The sequence below is a fragment of the Citrus sinensis genome, chromosome 6, assembly GCF_022201045.2.
Source record: "Citrus sinensis cultivar Valencia sweet orange chromosome 6, DVS_A1.0, whole genome shotgun sequence".
NCBI classification, from domain to species: Eukaryota; Viridiplantae; Streptophyta; class Magnoliopsida; order Sapindales; family Rutaceae; genus Citrus; species Citrus sinensis.
In genome coordinates, this window is record NC_068561.1 from 12,474,859 (window position 1) to 12,499,293 (window position 24,435).

The 24,435-nt window shown below is 33.0% G+C and overlaps 4 protein-coding genes across 6 annotated transcripts; 3 read left to right on the top strand and 1 right to left on the bottom strand.

Annotated features, from left to right (window-relative positions):
* Positions 1-259: 259 nt before the first annotated feature.
* On the top strand, positions 260-5,148 carry LOC102607457 (uncharacterized). 2 transcript variants are annotated; one of them, XM_006480469.4, is made up of 4 exons: positions 260-674; positions 2,179-3,786; positions 3,878-4,606; positions 4,720-5,148. In XM_006480469.4, the coding sequence occupies exons 2-3, from the start codon at positions 2,193-2,195 to the stop codon at positions 4,567-4,569; spliced, it is 2,286 nt and encodes a 761-aa protein (XP_006480532.1). In that variant the 5' UTR covers positions 260-674; positions 2,179-2,192; the 3' UTR covers positions 4,570-4,606; positions 4,720-5,148. The 2 variants fall into 2 exon arrangements, with proteins under 2 accessions (XP_006480532.1, XP_006480531.1); XM_006480468.4 differs by having other exon boundaries at positions 261-674; positions 4,764-5,148.
* A 5,111-nt stretch (positions 5,149-10,259) lies between these two features.
* Positions 10,260-12,166, top strand: LOC102607158 (pentatricopeptide repeat-containing protein At2g37320). The gene has a single exon (XM_006480467.4). The coding sequence runs from the start codon at positions 10,421-10,423 to the stop codon at positions 12,038-12,040; it is 1,620 nt and encodes a 539-aa protein (XP_006480530.1). The 5' UTR covers positions 10,260-10,420; the 3' UTR covers positions 12,041-12,166.
* Positions 12,167-12,438: 272 nt separating this feature from the next.
* Positions 12,439-14,993, bottom strand: LOC102606880 (uncharacterized). Of its 2 annotated transcripts, XM_006480466.4 has the most exons (6): positions 14,716-14,990; positions 14,328-14,463; positions 14,138-14,222; positions 13,991-14,038; positions 12,942-13,042; positions 12,439-12,826 (listed from the first exon to the last, which is right to left on the bottom strand). In XM_006480466.4, exons 1-6 carry the CDS (start codon positions 14,894-14,896, stop codon positions 12,694-12,696), a joined length of 684 nt encoding a protein of 227 aa, XP_006480529.1. In that variant the 5' UTR covers positions 14,897-14,990; the 3' UTR covers positions 12,439-12,693. The 2 variants fall into 2 exon arrangements, with proteins under 2 accessions (XP_006480529.1, XP_024955706.1); XM_025099938.2 differs by lacking the exon at positions 13,991-14,038 and having other exon boundaries at positions 14,716-14,993.
* A 4,354-nt stretch (positions 14,994-19,347) lies between these two features.
* Positions 19,348-21,473, top strand: LOC102631475 (protein ALUMINUM SENSITIVE 3). The gene is made up of 3 exons (XM_006480465.4): positions 19,348-19,802; positions 20,597-20,842; positions 20,955-21,473. The coding sequence occupies exons 1-3, from the start codon at positions 19,560-19,562 to the stop codon at positions 21,267-21,269; spliced, it is 804 nt and encodes a 267-aa protein (XP_006480528.1). The 5' UTR covers positions 19,348-19,559; the 3' UTR covers positions 21,270-21,473.
* Positions 21,474-24,435: the final 2,962 nt, after the last annotated feature.

The following is a 24,435-nucleotide window of genomic DNA, read 5'->3' on the forward strand; positions in this document are numbered from 1 at the left end:
GAGATCGGGGATCCCCTGTTATTATTCGAGGAGGGAGTGAAGATTCTCTCAAATAATTCTGACGGGGACAAAAAAGAGACGGGAACATACACAAAATATCAGGGATGAGTACGGAGAGATTGGTCCTCTCCCCTCCCATGCACGTTGCCATCCCTACATTAATGCGGTCGTCATTAGTGTTTTACCGTAAAATTAATCCAACTTAGCTGGACCATAATTAAATTTGTTTATGATTACGTAGCATAATTAAAAGACAAATCCACGACGCTGGACCGCGGGGCGAATTGTCTGGGCTGGTTAGATGTCGGCAAGCTCGTCGCCTGAAAGAGTGAAAGTTCTAGACTAATCTTTCTTCCAGACTTCCTCTGTTACCTACTACCTTTTAATTCGTGAGCATACGCCCCGTATAATTACAAAAGAAAAAGGCGTTTTTTTTCACTCGTCTGATAGTTATATTGTGGCGAACGTGTCTATGTTCGTTGTGTTTTGACTTGAAGTCTTGTGTTTACATTGCATTTCTTTTTTCATTATTTATTTTAGCATCACACCATTTGAAACTTTACCAATTTCTTTTCTTGCCTTTGAGAGCATTTCATAAATACAAGCGCCAAGCTTTTGGCAACTCTCTCCCTTCAAGAGGGCTTCTTACTCAGAGCTTTAATTCACAAAAAACAGTTAAGTATGGTTAATTTCAGTTAATTAATTGTTGATGTTTCTACATCACGTGCTTCTCTTGTACTTGCTGGGTGATACGTTAGCCGTTTACGTAATCATATATTATTTGCATATATGACCAACATTGTTTTTTTTTTTTTTTTTTTTTTAACCTTGTTTGGGCTGGCCTGGTCTGTTTTCGATTCTCTCTTACAATTATGTTGTCAGCATGTGAGCTTTCACCTTAGGGAAGAATATTACATTCTCAGCTTTCATGTCTTTTAACCTTTTTAAATGCTAAATGTTATTATGTCATGTCCTTGACCGTTAAATTATCGTGAGCTGAGCTTTGTTTTTTTACTGTAGATATATTTGAATAGGTTTCGATTGGATTCTTCAGTCATTGACAACTATTGTTTTTCTGTGGAGTAAAAGCAATTATGGTTAGAGACAGAGATTTTGGGAATATTTGAAGTACTTAAATGACCAGTTTATTGTGCGGAGGTTTTGGTATATATAGAGAAAATTACACTTCCCAGGGAAGGGAAATCCATCATTTTATAGATGGTGTGGTGTGCACGGTATAAATGAATCTTTAGGGCCTAAACATGTTGTTTAGGGATAAGGATTCGGTGCTTAGTTGAGCTTGTAAATGATATAAATGAATATTTGATTACCGAATCAATGGTTAGGATTTGTCTAATATAAGTCCCATAAAATCTTGACCGTTGATTGGATGCTCAGTTCAAGTTCAGTTCAACACCGAATCCTGGTCTGTTGTTCAATTCTTCCTTAATGATGGTGAAGATATATTGTTGAATCCTTTTCTGATTTAAGGATAAGTTTTTGTGGGAGGCTTGGAGGCGATCCTGAGGAAGTATCTTTTACAGACCCATCTCAATGTCCTAATGGTTAACTTGGGTTGTGGTGGGGGTTGGAAGGAGAGGACTTTAATTCTGGTGTTCATATAACTTGAAAAATTTTGGATTCATAAGACTACTCTGTCGACAACAAAGATTTTCAAATATTTGTTCTAGCATGAGATCACTTTGTTCTGCTCCCATGGAAGGAGCAGCACATAAGAAATAAGGAATATAGTTGCAATGGTATGACTAAGATTGCAATTGGAATATTTATGCTTAATTCAATTTTGGAAGTCCAAAAAGAATTACAGGTTGCAGATAACAATTGTTTGTGCATCTTGTAAACAGGAAAGGTCGAGTACTGAAAATGATGTAGCTCATTGTGAACTTGGGCTGGCTTGATTTTAAATTCTGCCTTACACTGTATTTTGTTTCTCATTCACGCATATAATTTCTATAGCCAGCATGTGGACTTTCAACTTTTAGAAGAGGATTGCATTTTAAGCTTCATATCCTTCAACTTGTGAAATCTTAGACTTGACCATGTTAATTTTTGTTTACTTTGGAATTCGTCCAATCATTTCATTGTTGATTTATAATGGATCTTTATTTGGATTCCTTATTAACTTACTCTTTTTTTCCTTTTTCCAATCTCACATAGAATAAAAAGCAAACATGGGAAGAGGGAAAGATAAATACTGGGAATACGTCGAGGCCTTGGAAGATGGTCGACTTTTGTGCACGTTCTGTCGAACGAGTTATGCTGCGGGCATCACTAGGATGAGATACCATTTCGCTGGGCTTAAAAGGCATGATATTGGACCTTGTCCAAAGGTTCCTGAGAGTGTTCGAAATGCAGTATCTCAAGAAATTCAAGCTTCAGATAGTAGTAGAAAAACAAAAATTGTTTCAACTTCATCTCCAAAAAAGAAATCTAAGACTTTTCATCAACCTAAAGTTGCAGGGGCATGTAAGACAGATAAAAGTAAAGCTAACACATCACTTGTCAGGTTCTTAGTTTCAAACAAGTTGTCACTGGATGTTTACAGAACACCATATTTGGGTGACTTGCTGAGCAGCGTAGCAGAAGTTGGGCATGGTTACGAATTACCAACTTATTCAGAACTCCAATCACAGCAGATCCTAGATGCCAAAGAGGAATACATTGGAAAGACCAAGAAGTTATTTACTAAAACAGGTTGTACGCTGATCATATCTAAGGTAGAGATAAATTCAAAACCTGAGTGTCTGAACTTTTTTGTATGTTCACCTGGTGGCTGGATTTGTTTAGAGAAAGTTAGAATTCCGGAGGAAGGGATGACATTTCATAGTTTTAAAAATAATGTATGTCATATAATTGAAGATTTGGGGCCCAAGAATGTTGTTCAGGTAATCCTTGATGATTCTAAAAATTGTATGGTGCGCTGCTCTACTGATATTAGAGGAGACAACTTGTTCTCTGAAGTTATAAAGGTGATTCAATCGAAATACGCTTGGATATACCTGTCTAGATGTGCTACCGGTGAACTGGTGGAAATTTTGCTGTACATACGCTCTGAAGTTCGTTGGATTCGTGAGACTATTCAATTGGCAAAGCAGATTTTCAAATACATGTGCAAGTGTAATAGCACTTTACAGTTGCTAAGAAAGCAGCTGCATCCAGGAAATAAGGAATACAGTTGCAGTGAAAAGAATAAGATTGCCATTGAATTCTTTATACTTAATTCAATTTTGCAAATCGAAAAAGAGTTACAAGCATTGGGGATACAAATGGCTCCTGCTTCTTGCGAAGGGGAAGGGTTGAGTAGTGAAAATGATGCGGCTATGGTTGTGCAAAAAGCTATTTACTCTACAGAATTTTGGAGCAATGGGAAAAAGGTAGTGCGAGTTTTGCAGCCATTGTTTCAAGTTCTTGAACTCATAGATGGATATGAATCAACTTCAGGATATTTGAATGAAGCACTGAAGAGAGTAGAAGAGGTACTCAAACAGCATTTAGATGGTAAGGACCGGATTGAGGTGCTTAGAGCTTGGAGAAGTCGTCTAGTCCAACCAATGCATGAAGTTGCAAGTTTTCTTAACCCTGCATACGCGTGTGGTCTGAACTTTTGTCATGACAATGAAATTAAAATGGTTTTGGACAGTCTAATGTTATTGGTTTCTGATACAGAAAGGGAAGAGCTCTTGAAAGAAGTGCAACTCTACCGTAGGAAAGACTCAGATTTGTTCAATGAAGGAGCAATGACAATGTTAAAGACACTCCATCCTTGTAAGTTATGTTGATTTAACTTGCATTCATTTAACCATTTCCTTGGTTGGATGAATTTTTATTGTGTTTCAGTTGTTTTGCAAAATTGTAGGGAAGTGGTGGGACTGTTATGGTGATCATTATCCAATACTGCAGAAGATTGCTGTACGGCTTTTGAGCCAAACTTGTTCTACTTCATTATGTGATCACATTACCTTTCGCCAGAATCCATTTGTTAATGAATCAACCATGAACAAGACTATGATGGAAAAATTTAATGTGTTTAAATCAAAGAATTTGAAGCCGATTGACCTTCAGAGAATCAGTGGACTTCCTGAATATTCTCACGAGCATGTTCAAAAATTTTTGGAGGATCGGGATGTGTCGGACAACAACATCAATGATGAGTTTGCTATACCAGAGTATAGGAATTTAAATTGTCAGTTGAATTGTGGGTTAGGTCCTGAATCGACTGTGCGTGAACGGAATCTGGAGCCTCAGCAACATGGTCACGAGAAGTTGGAGATAGAGATTCTGTCTGAATTTGATTTGGGGCAATTTTTCCCCATGTCTCCTCCTTCGCTGCCTTTTGTTCTGGAGCCTGAGCAACGTGGTCATGTGAAGAATTTGGAGTTTAGACCTGTATCGACTGTGCCTGAATGGAATTCGGAGCCTGAGCAAGGTGATCGCTTGGGTTTGGGGTTACGATCTATATCCACTCTGCCTAATGCGGAGGCTGAGAAATGTGATTCCCTTTTTTTTACGGATGATTTCAATTCAGCTCCAAAATGGGGACTCCACTAGTATTCGTCCATTTTCTCAAATTATTCTCCCAATCAAGGTAAGAAACTTGTGTTTTGTTATTAATTTTTCAAAATAGAATGTTTATCTTATTAATTTGTTCAATTAATTTATAAGACATTTCAAATTTTGGGCAAAATTGTATTTTCGCAGGGGTAAGTGACCCCTCCTTTTGTCATTTTCAAAACATTTTTCAGATATCTTGGGAATGAAAAACAAGCTCAAGATCAATGGAGGAAGACTCGGAATCAGATCAGCAAAACTCACCCACCTTTTAATCATGCTTCGATTAAGTCGGTTAAATCATATATTTATCTTGAATTTGCTGATCCATGTACATTGTTCTGCCTGAAAATTTCACATGCAACAGAATCAGATATACATTCCTGTTTGTGTCAAAAAAAACAAAAACCACTAAGCTATTCATTTTCCATGACAAATTTGTGTATTTGTTCGAATATCAGGCATGATTACAGGTGTAAAGCATGAACGAATGTCTAAATCGCTGGTTGATTTTCTGATTCGGCATGCTTTCTTAACAAATTAGTTCATGAATTGTAAAATATATACGTTATAGCTTCAGTTTCTTTGGATTGGTTGTTTGCGGTTACTGAAAATTTATTTTTCTCTTAAAGCATGCTAATGATATATTTATGGCAATATGCACGATTGAATTTAGTAAAATCAGAATTGATGCAGTATCCTTTTCATACTATTTGAGTTTATTAAATGGAAAAAGGCTAACCACACCCCAAAGTTTATTTAAATAATCACACACACTACCTTAGTTTTAGGGATGGCAATGGGGAGGGGAGGGGAGGGGACTAATCTCCTCGTACCCATTTCTGATATTTTACGTATGTGTCCGTCTCCTCCCCGTCTCCGTCAGAATTACTTGAGAGAATCTACATTCCCTTCCCGAATAATAACAGAAGATTCCCGAAGATTACCGATCCCCGAATAATTAATACATTTTATTTTTGTTTTTAATTTTGAGTTAATCATATTAAAATAAAAGTAAAGTTCGAAATATATCTTACATTAATATCAATTACAAAAGTCACATACATTAAATTAGTAAGTAACGCAATATGCAAGAGGTACAAATTTCTTTTACAAATTATCATGAACAAATTAATAGTTTAATACAAAATTGTTACAAATAAAATCGAATTTAGTTTCAAAATTAACTGTTTCAATAGTGGCGTGGGCACTTTATAAATGTGGACTATTCCCTTTACAATACAATAGTTAAATCGGAGCAAATTAAGAGCAAATATTAGATTAGATTAGATTAGATATTAAAATTGTGATTCGTTGTGGGCAATTATAACATCTAAAAATAAATAAAAAATAGATTTAAGTTTAAAATATTTAAAGAATATTAAAATTAAAATTTTTTGGGCTAATAGAATCTACTCGGTCTTTTTAATGTCCTAAATAAAAATTTAGGATTTTAATTAGTTAATTAGGCTTAAAAGTTTAATAATATAAATATTTTGATATTTTTTTTGTATTTTTACCAATATTTACAATTTTATAATATAAATTTTATAATTTATTTACTAGTAATTTTAAAAAATTAAAATAAAATTAAAAATTAAAATGGGGAAATGGGTAGGGGATGGGGATTCCACCTCATCCTCGTCCCCTCCCCGAATAAGAAATTTGGTAAAACAAATTCTCCGTCCATTCCCCGAATAAGAAATTGGGTATGAAATTATCCTCATACCCTTCCCGATTGGGGAAAATCCCCGAGGGTACCCGTCCCCGTCGGGATTTTTGCCATCCCTACTTAGTTTCATAAATTGTCACACAAATCATTTTTTTACTATTATACCCTTAATTATGATAACCCAATAATTAACTTTAAATAAAATTTTATAATAAATAAAAATAAAAATAAAAATAATATAATAAGATAAAATTTATAAATTATTTTAACATTATTAATCTATTATATTCTTTTGATAATAATGAAATCTACTTGACATATTAATAATATTAAAGTAATTATACCTAATATTTGCAGTAATTTATAAAATTTATTTTATTTTATTTACAATATTTATTTTAATTATTTCTATATTAGTATAAATTTTGAAGTCAATTTTTAGATTGATAGATTTCAATGTTAATAAAATCCGTTGGGAAAGACTAATAATAACTTAATATTAAAAATAATTTTCATTATATTTGTGTCGTATGATATTTATTTATTAATTTTATCTTATTGCTATATTTATATTTATTTGGGCTGTTATAATCAAAGGGTATAATAGTCATTTATGAAATTAATAGAGTTGATCATTAATGAAACTAAGGGAATATGTGTGACTATTTAACCAAACCTTGGGGTGTGGGTGGCCTTTTCCCTTATTAAATTTGTGAATTTGCTTTCAGTTCACATGCTAGATTTGCCGTAAGAATTGGCTTCGGATCGGAAATTATAACTCATACTTAAAATCAAGTCTTCCGGACATACTTCAAATTCGATTCCAATGCTATGGATATAAATTTTTGGACAAAAATCTTTAAAAAAAAAGGCCATTATAGAATCACGATATGATGTTAGCCTGCCAAATGTTTGACGGAATGACTAAATGCTGCCTTTCTACTCTCACATTTTTCGTGAATTACAGGACATAGAAATGTGTTTAAGACTTTTGTTACTCGCAAGGATAAAAACTCATTTAGTCTTTGTATTTTAATATTAGTGTCTGTTTAGTTCTTATATTTTTAAAAATACCTCGAAACATTCCTGCCGTTAAAGTATTGATACCCCTACCGTTACTTTTTATTTCTTTTGGCTTACTTTTACAATATTACCCTTTTATAATAATTTTTTATTTGGACATTAATAAAAAATAATTAAATTATCAATTTAACCCTAAAAAATAAAAAAATTATATTAATTTTTTTGCAAACACCATTTGCACACTTGGTGGTTTGCATACAATTTTTTACAATTAAAAATTAATATAGTTTTTTATTTTATTTTTAGAGTTAAATTGGTAATTTAATTATTTTCTTTTTATTAATATCCAAATAAAAAATATTATAAAAGGGTAATATTGTAAAAGTAAGTCAAAAGAAATAAAAAGTAATAATTTAATTTTTGACAATTAAAAATTAATATAATTTTTTTATTTTTAGGGTTAAATTGGTAATTTAATTATTTTCTTTTTATTAATGTCCAAACAAAAAAAATTATAAAAGAGTAATATTGTAAAAGTAAGCCAAAAGAAATAAAAAGTAACGGTAGGGGTATCAATATTTTAACGGCAGAGATATTTTGAGGCATTTTTAAAAATATAGGAACTAAATAGATACTAATATTAAAATACAAGAACTAAATGGGCTTTTACCCTACTTGCAATATTAAATGAATATTTAAGTGCAAATTGTGTAATGCTTCTCTAAAATAATAAAATGAATAATCAGATTGCACAAAATATGGATTGGTCACGGATTTTGTTGTTAATTTAAATTTTCAATATAGACACAAAATTATTTTGAATCGTTGCACTTAGTGAGTAATGATATTCATCTTATGGTAGTTACATTACTACTGACAATACTGGATTAATTCATAAATTTATTATGAAAATGATCCCTGTGTACAGTACAATGGAAATACAAAGTTATGGGTTTATTTACATGGAGATAGAGAAGAAGATGACTTAGATGATGATGGTACAGCACATATAAGGAGCTGCTAACGGGAATGGCAATGGCAAAAACTGGTAGGAATTTCTCGTAATCATATAGGTTCTGATCTCATTATAACTGCTTCTCTGATATAAATGATCTGGTATGAACTTTGTTCATAAGATTGATCTTTTCATGCATCCTGCGATGAAATTTTCTGGATTATTTTTTGTTTGAATTCAACCACTATTAAATTGACACGTCAAATTTGTGTTTAAATATTTTTACATGAATAATAAATAGATCGTGTTCGTATCAGTTCAAATTTGGTAAGATTCATTTAAAACATGACACAAATACAAAATGATTATATAAATTATTGCCTTTATTTATAGAACTTGTTGTTTGATTTACTATTTTTAAGAACCAACTTATGTGGTAAATGCGGTGCTGTTGTATTAATCACGATGTCGTTGAGAAATGGTAAAATAAATAATCATTTTTTAAGAATGCAATATTATTTGTCAAATTTGTTGGGTTTGTATTTTGATCCAAATCATTAAAATAAAGAAGTTTTAGATTTGTTTTGGGGTCTCTACAGACTTAATCAAGTGGGTTTCAACTTTCAAATCATTTTAATTGATAAATTGATTTGAATTTTGTCTACCCTCTACCTTTATAAAAGAAAGATTTATGTTTTGGATGTAATTTAGGGGTCCGGCTACGGTGCCCCTCTGATACCATACTCTCACTTTTTGTCTTTTGTTGTTGATAAATTGCACTTAACTCCTTATTTTCTTTTTTATTTACATTTTCACTCAAATGTAATGAAAAATTATAATTAACTCGTTACTCTAACTCCTAAAATTACTCTTCAAAGTTCAAACATATTTTCATTTAAAATTTTTTATTCCTAAACTATCCTCATATAATGAATATATTTATAGGTTCAAATAGTCTTATCCTTTAATTTTAGTTTTCACTCATTAAATTTTCTAATATTTGATCATGCACAAAATATAATTCTCTAATATAATAAAATCTAAAAAAATATATTTTATAATGGTTTAGGAAGTGAGAAAATGAAAGAAAATGGGGGGACATGAGAGAGAGAGGAGAGAGAAAAAAGAGTAATGATTAAAAATTAAAATATTATTATTGAGTATTGTCTCATAGCATATGTAAATGCCATTGCACCTAGAAATTATAGCTTTAAATTCTTCATGTCTAGAAGCGGGTAAAAGGTTCGGTGGTTGAAATAGAAAGTTTTGAGCAATTTATTTGTAATCATAACAATAAAATTACCAGTGATTGTATGCAATTTTTTTTTTAAATTATAATGATTAGAACCAAAATGAGAAAAATATTTTTGGAAACAATTGTGATGGTAATTAATCTTTTTCTTCCTTAATTTTAATAGGGGTATAATTAAATTCTATATGATCAAGGTGGTTGATGGTTAAATAAATAAAAAATCTAATAGATGAGGATGAGCTAATCACATTTCAAAATATTAAGAGCAGAGTAATAGATGTCAATTTATTTAGTGTGCAGTCAAATTTATCCTATAGTAAATAGTAATTATTAAATAATATATAGATATATTATATATTAAATAATTAATATATATTAATGCAAATTTTAAAATAAGTTATAAAAAAGTCAAACTAGGTAATGGACTTAGGTGTAAAAATTTAAAACGATTTGGAGTTATATTTCAAAATGTTGAAACTTTATTATTTTTTAACGAGCAAGCAAACAATAGGGATTGTCGAGCTAATAACCTATTAAATCCATCTAAGCCATTGAACTACTTTGATGTTAAATCTATGACTCATAATAGTTGATAAGAAAATGATAAAAAGTAGGGGTATGGTGTCACAGGGGCACTATAGCCAGACCTGTAATTTTAGATGCATTTCTTTAAAAAAAGAAAAGAAAAAAAAGAAAAGAAAAAGAGAATGTTACTATCTTCAAAATTAAAAAATTTAGTTTTGTCCTTGTATATTTTTAATGCTTACCCTAATCCCAATTGCATATTAATTAATTAAACCGAAGGTGGCGGCAAGATACTTACATGCTTACAAGCACGACCACGCTGGCATTAGAACACACATGCTTACAAGCACGACCACGCTGTAAGCCCTTAGATAAGTTCCCAAATGGATCATAGGCTACATATTTTCATGGGGTTTTGTCAGGTATGAATATTATTTTTCTTCAAACATGTAGAAAGAAGAAACCCTGTTCTGCTTTACAAAGTCTCAAAACTCTATCAATCATCTATAGGTCTTTCTGTTCACAAAAATTGAAACAGATATCGTCAAGTAAGAGCTTACACAAGGCTCTGAGAGTCCTTGATATCATCTCGCCCAGAACTAGGGACAGTACAAAGACCGAAGTCCATCTTCGGCTCATTCAGGACTTTCTACAAACAGATTCCAAACATCTCGATTCGCAAAAATTTAACCATGATTTCACTGGTACAAATTCAACGTTTGGATCGTCAAATGTGTTTGATCAATTGCTTGACACTCCTGTTGTTGATGTGGAGAAATTAATCTCCATGCATCATGATTTGCACAGGGAACGGCTGAAAGTTGATGCGAGTTTTTTGTCAACTGCTGTGACTTCATGTGGGTCTACACGGAACATCCGTGGCGGTGCTCCGTACCAGTGCTTAGCTATAAGAACTGGGTTTATTGCAAATGTTTATGTAGGGAGTTCTTTGATCACTTTGTACAGCAAATGCAGGGTAATAATTGATGCATATAAAGTGTTTGAGGAAATGCCCGTTAGGAACGTAGTCTCATGGACAGCCATCATTGCTGCGTTTGCACAAGAGTGGCAGGTTGATATGTGTTTGGAGCTTTATCGCATGATGAGAAATTCAATGTTAGAGCCCAATGATTTTACGTTCACAAGTATTCTGAGTGCTTGCACGGGCAGTGGAGCTCTTGGACAGGGAAGAAGTGCTCATTGTCAGACAATTCGTATGGGTTTCTTTTCGTATATTCAAGTTGCTAATTCTCTTATCTCAATGTATTGCAAGTGTGGTAACGTTGAAGAGGCAGTTTATGTATTCAACAATATGCATGGTAAAGATATTGTATCATGGAATTCCATGATAGCTGGGTACGCTCAGCATGGGCTTGCAGTGCGTGCGATTGATCTTTTTGAAGAGATGATGAAACAACGTGTGAAACCAGATGCCATAACTTTCCTTGGTGTTATCTCTTCATGCCGCCATGGAGGTCTGGTTGAAGAGGGCAAAGTTTACTTCGATTCAATGGCTAAACATGGTTTGAAGCCAGAACTTGACCATTATTCGTGTGTTGTTGATCTTCTTGGCCGAGCTGGATTACTTGAAGAGGCTCGAGACTTCATTAAACAGATGCCTATATATCCCAATGCCGTTATATGGGGTTCTCTGCTTTCTTCCTGCAGGCTTCATGGGGGTGTTTGGATTGGCATAGAGGCTGCGGAGAGCAGGCTATTGCTGGAACCAGAATGTGCTGCTACCCACGTGCAGTTGGCGAATCTTTATGCAAGTGTAAGGTGCTGGGATCAGGCGGCAAGAGTGAGGAAATTAATGAAAGATAAAGGGCTGAAAACAAATCCTGGGTGCAGTTGGATTGAGATTATGAATGTTGTTTACAGATTTCGGGCAGAAGACAAGTCGAATACTAGGCTGAGTGAAATACTTCCTGTTTTAGATTTTCTGGTCGACCAAATGAAAACTTTGGGCTATGTGCTCGAGGTGCACGAGGAAGAGGTTGATGATGCTTCACATAAAAGGACAACCCTTTTGAGTTATAAATAAGCAAATTCCTGAATTACAATCCTGCAACTGTGCAGTTTTTCGTGTACCAGATTTGTTCTAATGTATGTATATTTTGCCTCTATAAGAACATCCAGTAAAATCATGTCACACTGATTTAAATTTTTAGTTCACTTCTCTCAAGTACTGTCATAATTGATTAATTAAAAATAAATGTTTACCATATAACGATTTTATTGGAGTATACAAAGACTTGATGGAAACATCCCCAATAGATATGACTGGATTTGGCGATATGTACAGAAACTAGAAAACCAGAAAAATGTCAAAGAAATTAAAAATCATGAAAACCTTCGCCCAGATAAAATCAAATATACAAAATAAAATAACACAAGCAGACCCAACCAACCAACCAACCAACCAACTAACAAGAAAATGGATACAGTTATCTCACAAAATCATAGTGGATACTAGTCTCTTTTTCATATATTTTTTTTTTGATGCGGTCTCTTTCTCATACTTGAAACATCGGAAATGTTTTATGTTTCCAGACAAAAATACTGAGATCTAAAATGTATATGCAACAAGCAGATAAAATTTTCAAATTTCTATTAGGCAAAAGATAAAATAAGAAAAAATCAGCAAGGCTCATCAGTGCACAAATCCACCCTAGCCGGGGTAGGAGGAAAAAACAGTTACTGCAGAACTCGCACCGAGACTTGATTATTGAGACAGAAGCCTCTATTCTTCCTAATGAATGCATCCATTGCCTGTGTCTGTGATGGGAAGCGAACAGTTGCCCATTTAATGGAATCTGGGAGTGACTGCCTGCAATAATATAATAGGAAACAATAGAAAAAAGGAAAAGAAGTTAATGCATGAAGGTAATAACAAAGATCATTGTAATACTGTCCAACTGCAATGTAAAATACTAGGCATTAACCTCAACATAAAACTGATGGAGGATGCCTCGTATTCACAGCCTGAGAGAAAGCGTTCTACATCTTCTGCAACAGCAATTCTAGGAACATTTTGCAGTAAAACCTGAAAAGCAGCAGATGAGATACAGTTAGCACCAGCTTAGATGTATCAGGGAAAATGTCTACATGCAAAGAACTTGGAGAGTCACAATGCACTAAGTTGCAGCTTTCAAACTTTATGAATATGGCAGAGAGCACCACAATTACCAAATCTAATATCTACATATTAGAGGACTGAAGCAGGTACAGGAACACAAACACAACAAAGTGGTATCCCGTAAGCCTCAACAGACTTCAGAATCCATAATACTAAATAACCCAACACAAACACAGATTTACAGTTGCTTGAGAGAATTATTGCCTTATGGCACAGAAAAGTCCACACACTACTGATATTCACAAAATACTATTCTAAAGACTTAAAAGATAATTCTACGAGCAAGAGCGATAGTAAAGTTTGCAAAACTGAAAGTTGTAGTAGAAAGGGCCTGTCATACAGCCAGCATATTAACACAGTACCACAATCCTACCACATGGCGCACAGCTTCCTCTCTTACAATGTGAATTGGCTAAGTGGCTTATAGAATCTCACAACAGTTAAAAAAAAAAATTGTGACTTCCTCTAATTTTTATGTTAATATGATCTCGTATCACAACTGACAAGACACAGATGCTACTCTTTCCCAGTGATCAATGACCCAATCTCCTTTAGACTGTCGATTCCAATTCATGTGATTTGCTGATTTCAGACAACTCATCAAACAGCCAGCCTCACAAGTTAGCCTCAACAGCCAACAACTTCTTGTAGGACAAGCCTTCGTTTTTTTTTTCGTTTTTTCTTTAAGATCAGTACAGGGAAATATTGTAAACATCAGATGATCAGAATGATCAGAACAGTAAATATGGGGGGGGGGGGTGCTCTTAATTACAGTAACATATAAGAGGCATGAGTAATTGAGAACCCTTTTTTATCATTATTTTAAGAATAAATATAACCAAGAACATTACTTACAGTTTTTCCATTATAGGGCATGACAATATCCCATTCACTCTGTTCAGCCTGATATTCAAGCACAGAAGTATAAGACCTATAAAAAATTTATGGTAAAAAACAACATAATCTGTCAAAACTTGGCGTGTGTATAAGCAGCAGCATTACCCTTTCCAATCTGTACAAGCGGCCCTTTCTCCCAATAAGCCTAAATGCATTATCATATGCACTAAAAGAAGGGAATTGCATCATCCTGATCACAAGAGAGAACATTTAGAAAACGAAAAATCAAGCATAAAAATTTCTAAACAAAATTCCAGCTAGAAAACATATAAAATAAAGCAACGAGAGCAAATACATTGCAAAGGGCATATAGTTGCGGGTGTAGTTGACTTTGAGATCATCTGGCGTCAAATTACAGCCCTCAAGCAAGTTGATTATATCACTCTTCAGTGTTTGCCTTGATATGCCCAACAATTTCCCATAAAACACACCTAATAACAAAGCAAAAAAAAAATCAAAAAAATAATTTTTTTTTCTGTCGTCGAAGTTCCGAATATAGGAACCCCGGTTCAATAAATAAATAAATAAAAAAATATATAGCTGTAGTTAAACAAAATAAATTCATATAAATGATAAAATTCCTTAAGTGAATTATTTTTTCCCTAAACCCTAAACCCTGATTTCGACACAAAATAGCGAAAAATGCGATCAAGTTAATTCCAAAAATGCGACAGAATTAGTACCTTTAGTTGGTGTTTGAAGAAACAGATCGATTGACGCATCATTTGGCGGCGGCGGCGGCGGTGCCTCTGTTTCGGTCGAGAAATGTTTCGGTGATTGACGAAGAAGAGACGGGAGGCTGTGAATCGGCTTAATCGTTCTAAGCGAAACGCTCGATTTGATTGCGTTTCGAAGAAGGCTCATGGCTTTGGAGTAATAAGTAATCAGGGTTTTGCGATGGCTTCTGTCGCCGGGACTTGTGGGAGAAAGGCATGTGGGGAGTACTGACCGTAACGAGTCGATGATGATCCGCTGCGTTTTGGGAGCTTGAAGTCCAAATTGTTGGCCCAAACTGAATTGGACCAGTGGGCCTATGGCCATACTTTCTTTCCCAAAACCGAGGCATTTTTTAAATTAAGAGTAAATTTCAGTTTATCCTACCATGAATTGGTAATCTTTAAATCATTTTTTTAAAATATCATATTATTTCTCTGTTATTTTTTACCGTCATAAAGATAAAATAATATTTTTACATTCTCCTTTCAATCAATTAATAAAAAAAGATCAAACTTCTATATAATGTAAGCTAATTTTCATAGGCCTAAATCTTTTTAAATTTTTTTAAAATACACACAAATATTTCAAATATTTATAGCACGCACGTAAATACTTTAAAAATTTTCATTTTACACTTGTGGATACCAAACCTATGGCCAACCAATTGAAATTAAGAAGAGATAATTTAAAATTGCTAGTTAACAAAATTGTTAAAAAAAAATGATATTTTCATATTTTAATAAGTCAACAACAGTCAATCATTAAAGATAACTACTTTTAGGGGTAATATGATGTTTAAATAAATGGGTAATTTGAAGATTATCAATTCAAGAAAGGGTAATTCGAAATTCACTCTTAAATCAATTTTTAAAAAAGATTCCACATAGGAATCCTCAAAGCATGGGAAAAAAATAATTTTATTTGTAAGCTAAGATCAAAGGAAAATTTTAATAGCTAAGGATTTACTAACTTAATAGTCAAAATTATGTTAATAATTAGATAATTTGAAATATGTTTAATATATTTAATGTGTCTGATTTGTTTGAGTACAATTTGGATGATAAGGAGTTGTGCCGCCATAATTTGAGGGTGAGTTCTTTCTTAAGTGAAGGGAACTGATATAGGTTGGTTGTATAGGTTGAGTAGGGTGTCTTTTTGATGATATAACTTGAGCTATTGGTGTTTGTTATAGGCTCATAATATATCATTGTAAAGTTTGCGATGAGACAAAGCTAAGCTATATTGCCCCCATGGTTTAGTTGGAAATTTTATTTCTTTAGTAGTCATTTTGTGAGTTTAAGTTCTTTTCCTACTCTTTTCAAAATTTTTATTTCTTTTAGATAGAGTGCCATTTGTTTTATCTTTCTTATTCCAATTAGTAGAATTTTATTAGATTATATTATAATAATTTGGGCTTGCTTATTTGGGTAAATTCACATTATTTAGGAATAATACGAAAGGGCCTTAAAACCTTAATTTGTTATTCAAACTTTTATCAATGAAATTTCAGACTCCCATAAACTTTCAAAAACTTTTATTTCTCTATCTTTCAATCTCAACGTTTATGTTTCATCATTATATCTCCTTTAGTATTTTGCCGAAGAAATCAAAGTATCTATGAGGGAAAAATTGAATCCATATTTTGCTTGCTGCTGATTACCCTTTGATGAACAGTAAAATTTGAAATGAATCATCTAATATAATGATGTAAAAAATAACTTCGGACCCGTGCGAGATTATTGTATTAATTAATTAATATTAAAATCTCAGGCTAATTTTTAGTTAACACTATAACTACACACAAATAGGACACTACTTTTGCTATCATCTTTTAAGTTCTTTATCAAATTTCCCGTTGGATAGCCAATATGACTTATGCTTCTGGACAAAACTATCTTAACCCCGTTACACCAAACACCATTTTACTATTTTCTTCAACAATCCTTATTGTTTTTTGTAAATAATAAAAACTATAAGTTTTAATAATTTTATGTAATAAACCCAATTAAAATATAATAATTTTAAAATTCTAAAAAATTTATACTCTCTATCTCCTTCTCAATCAATTTTAAATTTAAGTTTCATTCTTTAAAATTTTAAATTTAAATAATAGAATAAATATTATATAATTTATTTGTTTTCATATTAAATAAATAATTGATCAGCTTCATACGTGGGATTAAGTATAAGTAATTTTACATAATCTCAAATTTACATATACAAAATTTATTAATTTGAAAATATTATTTATAAACTCTATAATGAATTTAAATGACTATCCAAGCATTTATTTAATATTTATTTATTTTTCATTTTAATATTGTAAAAATGTATATAAAACCTTATCCAATTTTGTGTTACACTAAATACAAAATAGTATTATTAAAATATAATTGGTATTTTAAGTAAATAGAAGTGGAGAGTATTTTACCAAGTTAAAATAATCCATCCATATCTTTAATATATAAATATGTTTGTTTACTAAATTACCTTTTTGACAATAAAATATTTAATGGACCAATGTGTCAAAATTTTGAAATTTAATATTTTCTTATTCTTTTAGTAAACATAAGGGACTACATTGTTAATAACTAAATTATAACATCTAAGCCGTTGGGAATAGCTTTTGCAACTCTTGAATTGAATCCGATGGTTAGATCATCAAAAGACAAAAAAATGATATGCACCCTATGCTTCTTACATAATATATGTTTTAGTTTTACTATCCTCCGTTTTTTTGTAATGATCTCAATTGTCTGAAGGAATCTCAATCTTGCGTATGAAAACAATATAAAAAAAACAAAGGATGGTACAGGCAAGGACGTAGACATTTGAGGTTTCTTGTTTATCTTAGCACGTGTCATTTTCTTTCTTTCTGCCTGTCTTAGGAGTTGGAACTTGGAAGAGGACTTGTCATTTTCTATTTGCACTAAATCATTAGTTAATTTTAAGCATTTGAGATTCCTTCGTAGCTAGCAAGGAATTCTGCTTCAGCACTGTAAGCAATTGCCATATTTACCCTTTGAAATTGTTTAATTTAAAATTGCTTACACGTAGTTTACGTGAATCGTCATTCACTTCAATCTTTAATTCTTCATTACTCGCAAGAGATAAAAACAAAACTTTTGGATTTTCTTTTAATTAAATTATTTTTTTCAGGGAAAAATAATAATAACAATCACAAATTTAAAGTGACGAAGAAAAAGCTGAAGGCTTATCCCTCCAAAAGCATCGTCATCTTAATGTTTGAGTTTAAATAATATTGAATTAAATTAAATTAAATTATTTTTAGTAACATTAAGTAAATTACCCTTTCAAAAAAAGTAAATTAATTTCAAAATAATGTTTAATTAAATTATAAACCTAATTATAACTAATTTATTTATTTTACTATTTACATTTCAAATTAAATTGTTCCTGAATTCAAAAATTTTAAATTATATCTAATAATAACTATTGAAGATTTTATACTCCGTAAACATCGTGTATTTTTTCCCCTAAGATTCCACTCCAAACTGAAAAAGAATTAAATTTCCCTTTACGCTCTATTTTTTTCCCCTCTCCACTCTTCTTATTTCTCTTCTCCTCCCCTCTCCTTTATTAGTTCTTACTACCAAACATGATCTAAGGGATAGCTCAATTAACTTGTCATTTGTCAAAGAAGAAAATCGATTCATCTAATACTAGTTTTGAGGAAGAAAAAGAATATGAAAAAATTATGTAATTTGTGTTTATGTCTGGAGATGATACGAGACTATAAGCAAGGTGGGTGGAAAAAAATAAAAAACCAATAGTTCAACGAAACATGACTTAAATATAGTTGCATTTATCTTTTGGCTTGAAAATTGAATAGATCGAAAGTTTGAATCAATTTAAATATAATAATAATGTTTTTTTTTTTTTTTTAAATTTTCAATTGATACTTGTGTAGTATTTATAAGTATGACCTTCTAATAAAAACAGTAAAGTATTATAGAGATTATACTATATCACTTCTCCAACAAAACATTATTGGTTACTTGCAATATTGAAAATATTTAATTGTAAACTGTGTGACACTTCTCAAAATAATAATAATAACAATAATAAGAGATCTAATCTAATGTGCATCATCACATATATTACGGTGTGTGATAATACACATGGCGAGTTTTTATTAATAAAAATATAAATTTAGAGCATAATTATGTAAATAAAATTTTTTCATGTACATCATCACGCATCATAACGTGTGGGACGGCACATCTGATGGAAATTCATAACAATATTGATCGGATTGGACTAATAGTTATCTAAAATAATTTATTCTTTAAACGACAGTTAACCGTTTGATTCGGTCCAGAATAATCGTTTTGGCTTCCCAGTCGACACCAGTTAAGTCGTGCAGAGTTATCAACACTCAATGTAGGCCCCACCCACGACCGATTGTTTCGTATAAGTCGTACGTACGCGGTACGTCCATTTAACCTTCGGCGCCATCTACTCTCAACAGCGAGGCATTCGTTAACTCAGAAGCTGCCACGTAATCCGACATATCTTTGCTTTTATTTTATTCTTTTTGATTTTACGAACATGATTTTTATGATTCTTCTTCAGATAGTAACTCCACTAGGTTGCAATTGTTTTGATCTAAGGCAGGTCGTTTCTCTATAAACGACACTTCCTTATCTTATTAAATAGTTAATTTGCATTTTTGTGAGCCTGGTTGGTTAGGGACCTTAAACTTAAAGTTGAAGAGGGAACAAGTCCAGGAAGATTCATTCATCGTAAGTTACTCGAAGAGGGCTGCAAAAACTCAAAGATCTCCTAAATGGGAACCATGGATGTTGAGTGGCTGCTTGATTTTCTCAAGGGCATGATAAAGCCACTGGCTGCCACTGCGGTTGTGCTGCTGGCTGTCCTGTTGTCGTTTTTACAGAAGCTTGGGATAGAAGGAGAGATGATTTACTCCATTGTCAGAGCTTTCCTTCAGCTCTCCGTTATTGGGTTTGTTCTTCAGTTCATTTTCAGTCAGGATAACAGAGGATGGATTATTTTAGCTTACCTTTTCATGGTTTGTATTTCTTCTCCATTTCTCTAATATTTTTGCGTTTCATTTCACTATATATTTGTTTGTTTGCCAAGGGAAAGGAAAAAAAAAAAATGAGTTCATGATCTCGTCGGTGGTTTACTTTCTTTTCTTTTTTTTTTTTCTGATTGCTGGTATAATCGGTTGGATTTTTCTGTTATAAGCTCAACAAATGGAAAAAAAAAACAGAAAGAAAAGACAATGAATTAAAATAAGATTTAAAGAATTGGACACAGGGCATAATTCAGCTGACGGTTTGGAACTTTTATTGTACATATACAGAGATTGCGTGCTTTAGTTCAGCTTATCTGATACGAGAGGACATAAAGAGACGATAGGTGATTTGTACTTATTGGATAGCTACTTCATGTAGGACAATTTTAGAATTTTAATTTTTTGTTCGTTTTAATTAGAGTTAGATTAGGTAGATTAGGTATGTCATTTAGTAATACTCTTATTTTAGCTAAATTCACTTTTTAGCTTATCATAGTCTTGGTTTTTTTTTCATTAGAGCATCATCTAGTCATCATTGTGTCTAGAATTATTCGACAAAGTGATTTTATCTTCAATCTGTTACCCCAATGCATCACTACTAGTGACAAATATAAAAATTTGAACATGCAAGGCCTTGTGTGGCTTCCAATCTTTTTTTTCTTAAAAAAAAAAATTATTAATCTCTTTTGAAGTTATGGCATATTTCTGGTCATTGCTATTTGGTATTGGTATGTCTCTCATGGAAGCTTTGTTATTAAAATGTATAGTTTCACTGTTTCTTGTAGGTCATTGTTGCTGGTTATACAGCCGGTCAACGAGCTAAACATGTACCCCGTGGGAAGTATGTCGCCGGAGCTTCTATTCTGGCAGGAACGGCAGTGACAATGCTTATGCTTGTGGTACTAAACGTCTTCCCTTTTACCCCAAGATACATCATCCCAGTCGCAGGAATGATGGTTGGAAATGCAATGACAGTAACTGGGGTTACAATGAAAAGGCTTCGAGATGATATCAAGATTCAGTTGAACTTGGTAAGTGTCAATGTAAGAAGTACCAATTTCGAGTGTCGGTTCCTTCGGATCCGTGGAATTGGCAACATTGATTGTCAATGACTTCTTTCTAATTGCGGATTTACTTTTACAGGTGGAGACGGCATTGGCTCTGGGCGCAACACCGAGACAGGCAACAAAGCAGCAGGTGAAGAGGTCTCTGGTCATTGCACTGTCTCCAGTTCTGGATAATGCCAAAACTGTGGGTCTCATCTCGCTTCCCGGCGCAATGACTGGCATGATAATGGGAGGAGCTTCTCCTCTGGAAGCCATTCAACTGCAGATTGTTGTAATGAACATGCTTATTGGCGCTTCCACAGTTAGCAGCATCATGTCCACATACCTCTGTTGGCCTGCCTTCTTTACCAAAGCATATCAGTTGGAAAGTAAGGTCTTCCGTACAGATTGAGGCTTTTATAATTTTATTCCCACTGCTCAGTCCCCTTTAAATTAATGTAATGCCTCAATGGGCTCGATTATGAATTGTTTTATCCCCATAGCAAAGTTACAGTGGGCCTTCAATTATTAGTCTTGTACCATTGAATATAAAAGTCTAACGATGGACTTCAGATGGAGGCAGAATTTTGATAATTTAGAACTGTGCTTTTGGGAACTGTCGATGATGTCATCAGTCTCTTTACTTACTTCTTGCAAGAGAATCGGAACCAATGAAAAGGAAATCCATTTACAATATGAAATTGTCTTCAATATCTCCTTCCATCAAACTTTCAGAATGTTGCTCCACAAATTTATTGGCTGCACTACAAATATATATATCGAGAATCCCAATAAATTTCAATTGTAATATATCTATAGAACTATAACGAGTTCTGGAAAATTAAAAAAAAAGAAAGAAACTCAACAATATTTGATGCCATCACACAACTTGGAGCAAAGATGCCAAAATGAAAGTAGCAAAAGCAACTTTTGCAGGGGGCCGAGTCACATGTAAATATGTAAGCACAAGCCTGCTACCCAAACTTTAGAGATGCTTTCATGATCATGTTTTTCTTCTCTGTACAATTTATTACACTTTAATGAAATTGTGCGAAATAGATGATACACACACACATGTGTGTGTGTGTGTGTATGTATGTATATGTGGGCATTGTTTTGTTACATAATAACGTAACAAACATGAGATAAATACCAACGTGTTAGCTTTTAAATTTAAAATATAATGGCTTGAAATGAAACATAACAGTAATAGGGTAATTGTGGGGAATTAGGACAAATTGTTTAGAAACTAAATTGACTATAGGGTAAAATAGTAACTGTGATATATGTGATCTATAAATAAAAGGGCAGTGGCACAGGGTTGCTATGCACCTGCTACGCTAGCTCGTGCCAATAAACCAAAGAATGTTCTGCATTATGCGCTAAACATTTGTATTGCTTTTTATTTGATCCCAGCATAGCATTTTGCTTTCAGTTTCTTGGGAGAAACCTTACCATACCACCATCCTTGTTGATTGTGTGCGTGATTTAAAGTTAAATTTCTAGGTGAAAGAAATATTAATAAAGGATGTTTGGCTAGCTAGAAAATGAAAGAAAAAGAGAGAGAGATGAGAGAAGAAAGATCTGGAGACTTCTTGTTATTTTTATTAACACACTAAAAATGATTACAACGACTGTATTTATAGAAGCATCTTTCGGCTAAACTAATTCTGTTACATACTCTGATGAATGCTTAACAACTTCAACGCTATGCTGAGTTGGCTTAACTAACTATGCTCTGTTATCAGCTGAGAACCAATCTAATGTGAGCGAGTCTACAAAACTTATCATGCTTCACTATAATCACTAACATCCCCACTCAAGCTAAACTGTCTAGAATTGACGTTTAGCTTGCTTCTTAGATAATGAAATTGTCCAAATGTTAAAGGCTTGGTTAGAACATCTGTTGTTTGGTCTTCACTGGGAATAAAGCATACTTCAATCTTCTTAGCAACAACCTTTTCTCTAATGGAATGATACACTAGATTGTAAGCCAAAGATATCGCTCCTTGATTGTCACACCACATAATAGGCACTTCAGCAACAAAATTGTATTAAGCCTCTGTACTTGATCTTTAGACTACTGCCTGCTTCTTTGAAAACCATGATATCAAGTTTGGACCAATATACACTGCATATCCTGCCACTGACCAAGATACACTGCATATCCTGCCATTGACCTTCTATCATCTCTATCACACGCCAATCTGAGTCACTGAAACAATTGATTTGCATGCTACCACAATAATAGAAATGCAACCCAAAATGAATAACACCCTTAAGGTATCTCAATAGCCTTTTACAAGCTTCCTAATGTGTAGTTTTAGGACAGTTCATAAGTTGGCTTAGTTTGTTTATAGAGAATGCTATTTCAGGTCTGGTCAGTATAATATACTGTAATGCACCAACTAAACTTCTATATTATGAAGCATTAACAATAGTTGTACCTGAATCCTTGGTGATATATTGCCCTATTGATATGGGAGTTGGTACAGGACTGCAGGCAGCCATGTTATGCTTGGATAAAAGATCATCAACATATTTGGCCTGATATAAATGAAGACCATTGGCTGTTTTAGCTACCTAAACTCCAAGAAAATAGTTCAGTTCCCATAAATCCTTTAAAGCAAATGTGTGCTGCATATCTAAAACAAGTTGCTGAACAAGAAGGGAGCTTGAGCCAGTAATGATTATGTCATCTATATAAACCAGTACCAAAAGCACATGACTAGTTACTCTTTTGGAAAATAAAGAACTGTCTGACTTAGAACTCATGAAACCACATTATTGCACCATTGCTATCTTCAGTCGATCAAACTAAGCTCTAAGAGCTTGTTTAAGACCATGGAGAGCCTTCTTTAGCTTACATATATAATGAAGCTTGGTAGTATCAATAAATCCCTCGGGCTACTCTATGTATACATCTTCAACTAAATTGCCATTGAGGAAGACATTATTGACATCTACCTGCCTAAGTGACCATTTGTTCATGACTACTAGATTGAGTACAATTCTGACAGTTGAAGCTTTTACAACTGGACTAAATGTTTCATTGTAGTCCATTTCTTGTGTTTGATGAAACCATTTGGCTACAAATTTAGCTTTGTAGTGAAATATAGAACCATCCGAGTTGTATTTAATTCGGAAAACCCACTTGTTACCTACTACTTTAACTGATGTAGTTGGTAAGACCAATTCCCAAGTATTATTAGCTTGAAGAGCTTGATACAGAATGCATGTGATGAGAAAGTTTTGTTTGTAGGAAATAGATGTGTTAATGTCTATACCATTAATATAGATTGTGTATCGACAAATGATAAATGTTTATCCGCATTGCATGATGATGGTTGGTTGTGACATAGAAGATTAGGTCATGCAAGCATGGATTTGATTTCAAAAATCGTGAAAAATGATTTGGTTAAAGGTCTTCCAAAAACCAGTTTTAAAAAAGATAGAATTTATGAAGCTTGTCAATTTGGAAAACAAATCAAAACTTCTTTTAAAAGCAAGAATCATGTTTCTACTTCAAAACCACTTCAATTACTTTACATAGATTTGTTTGGACCTTCTAGATATGC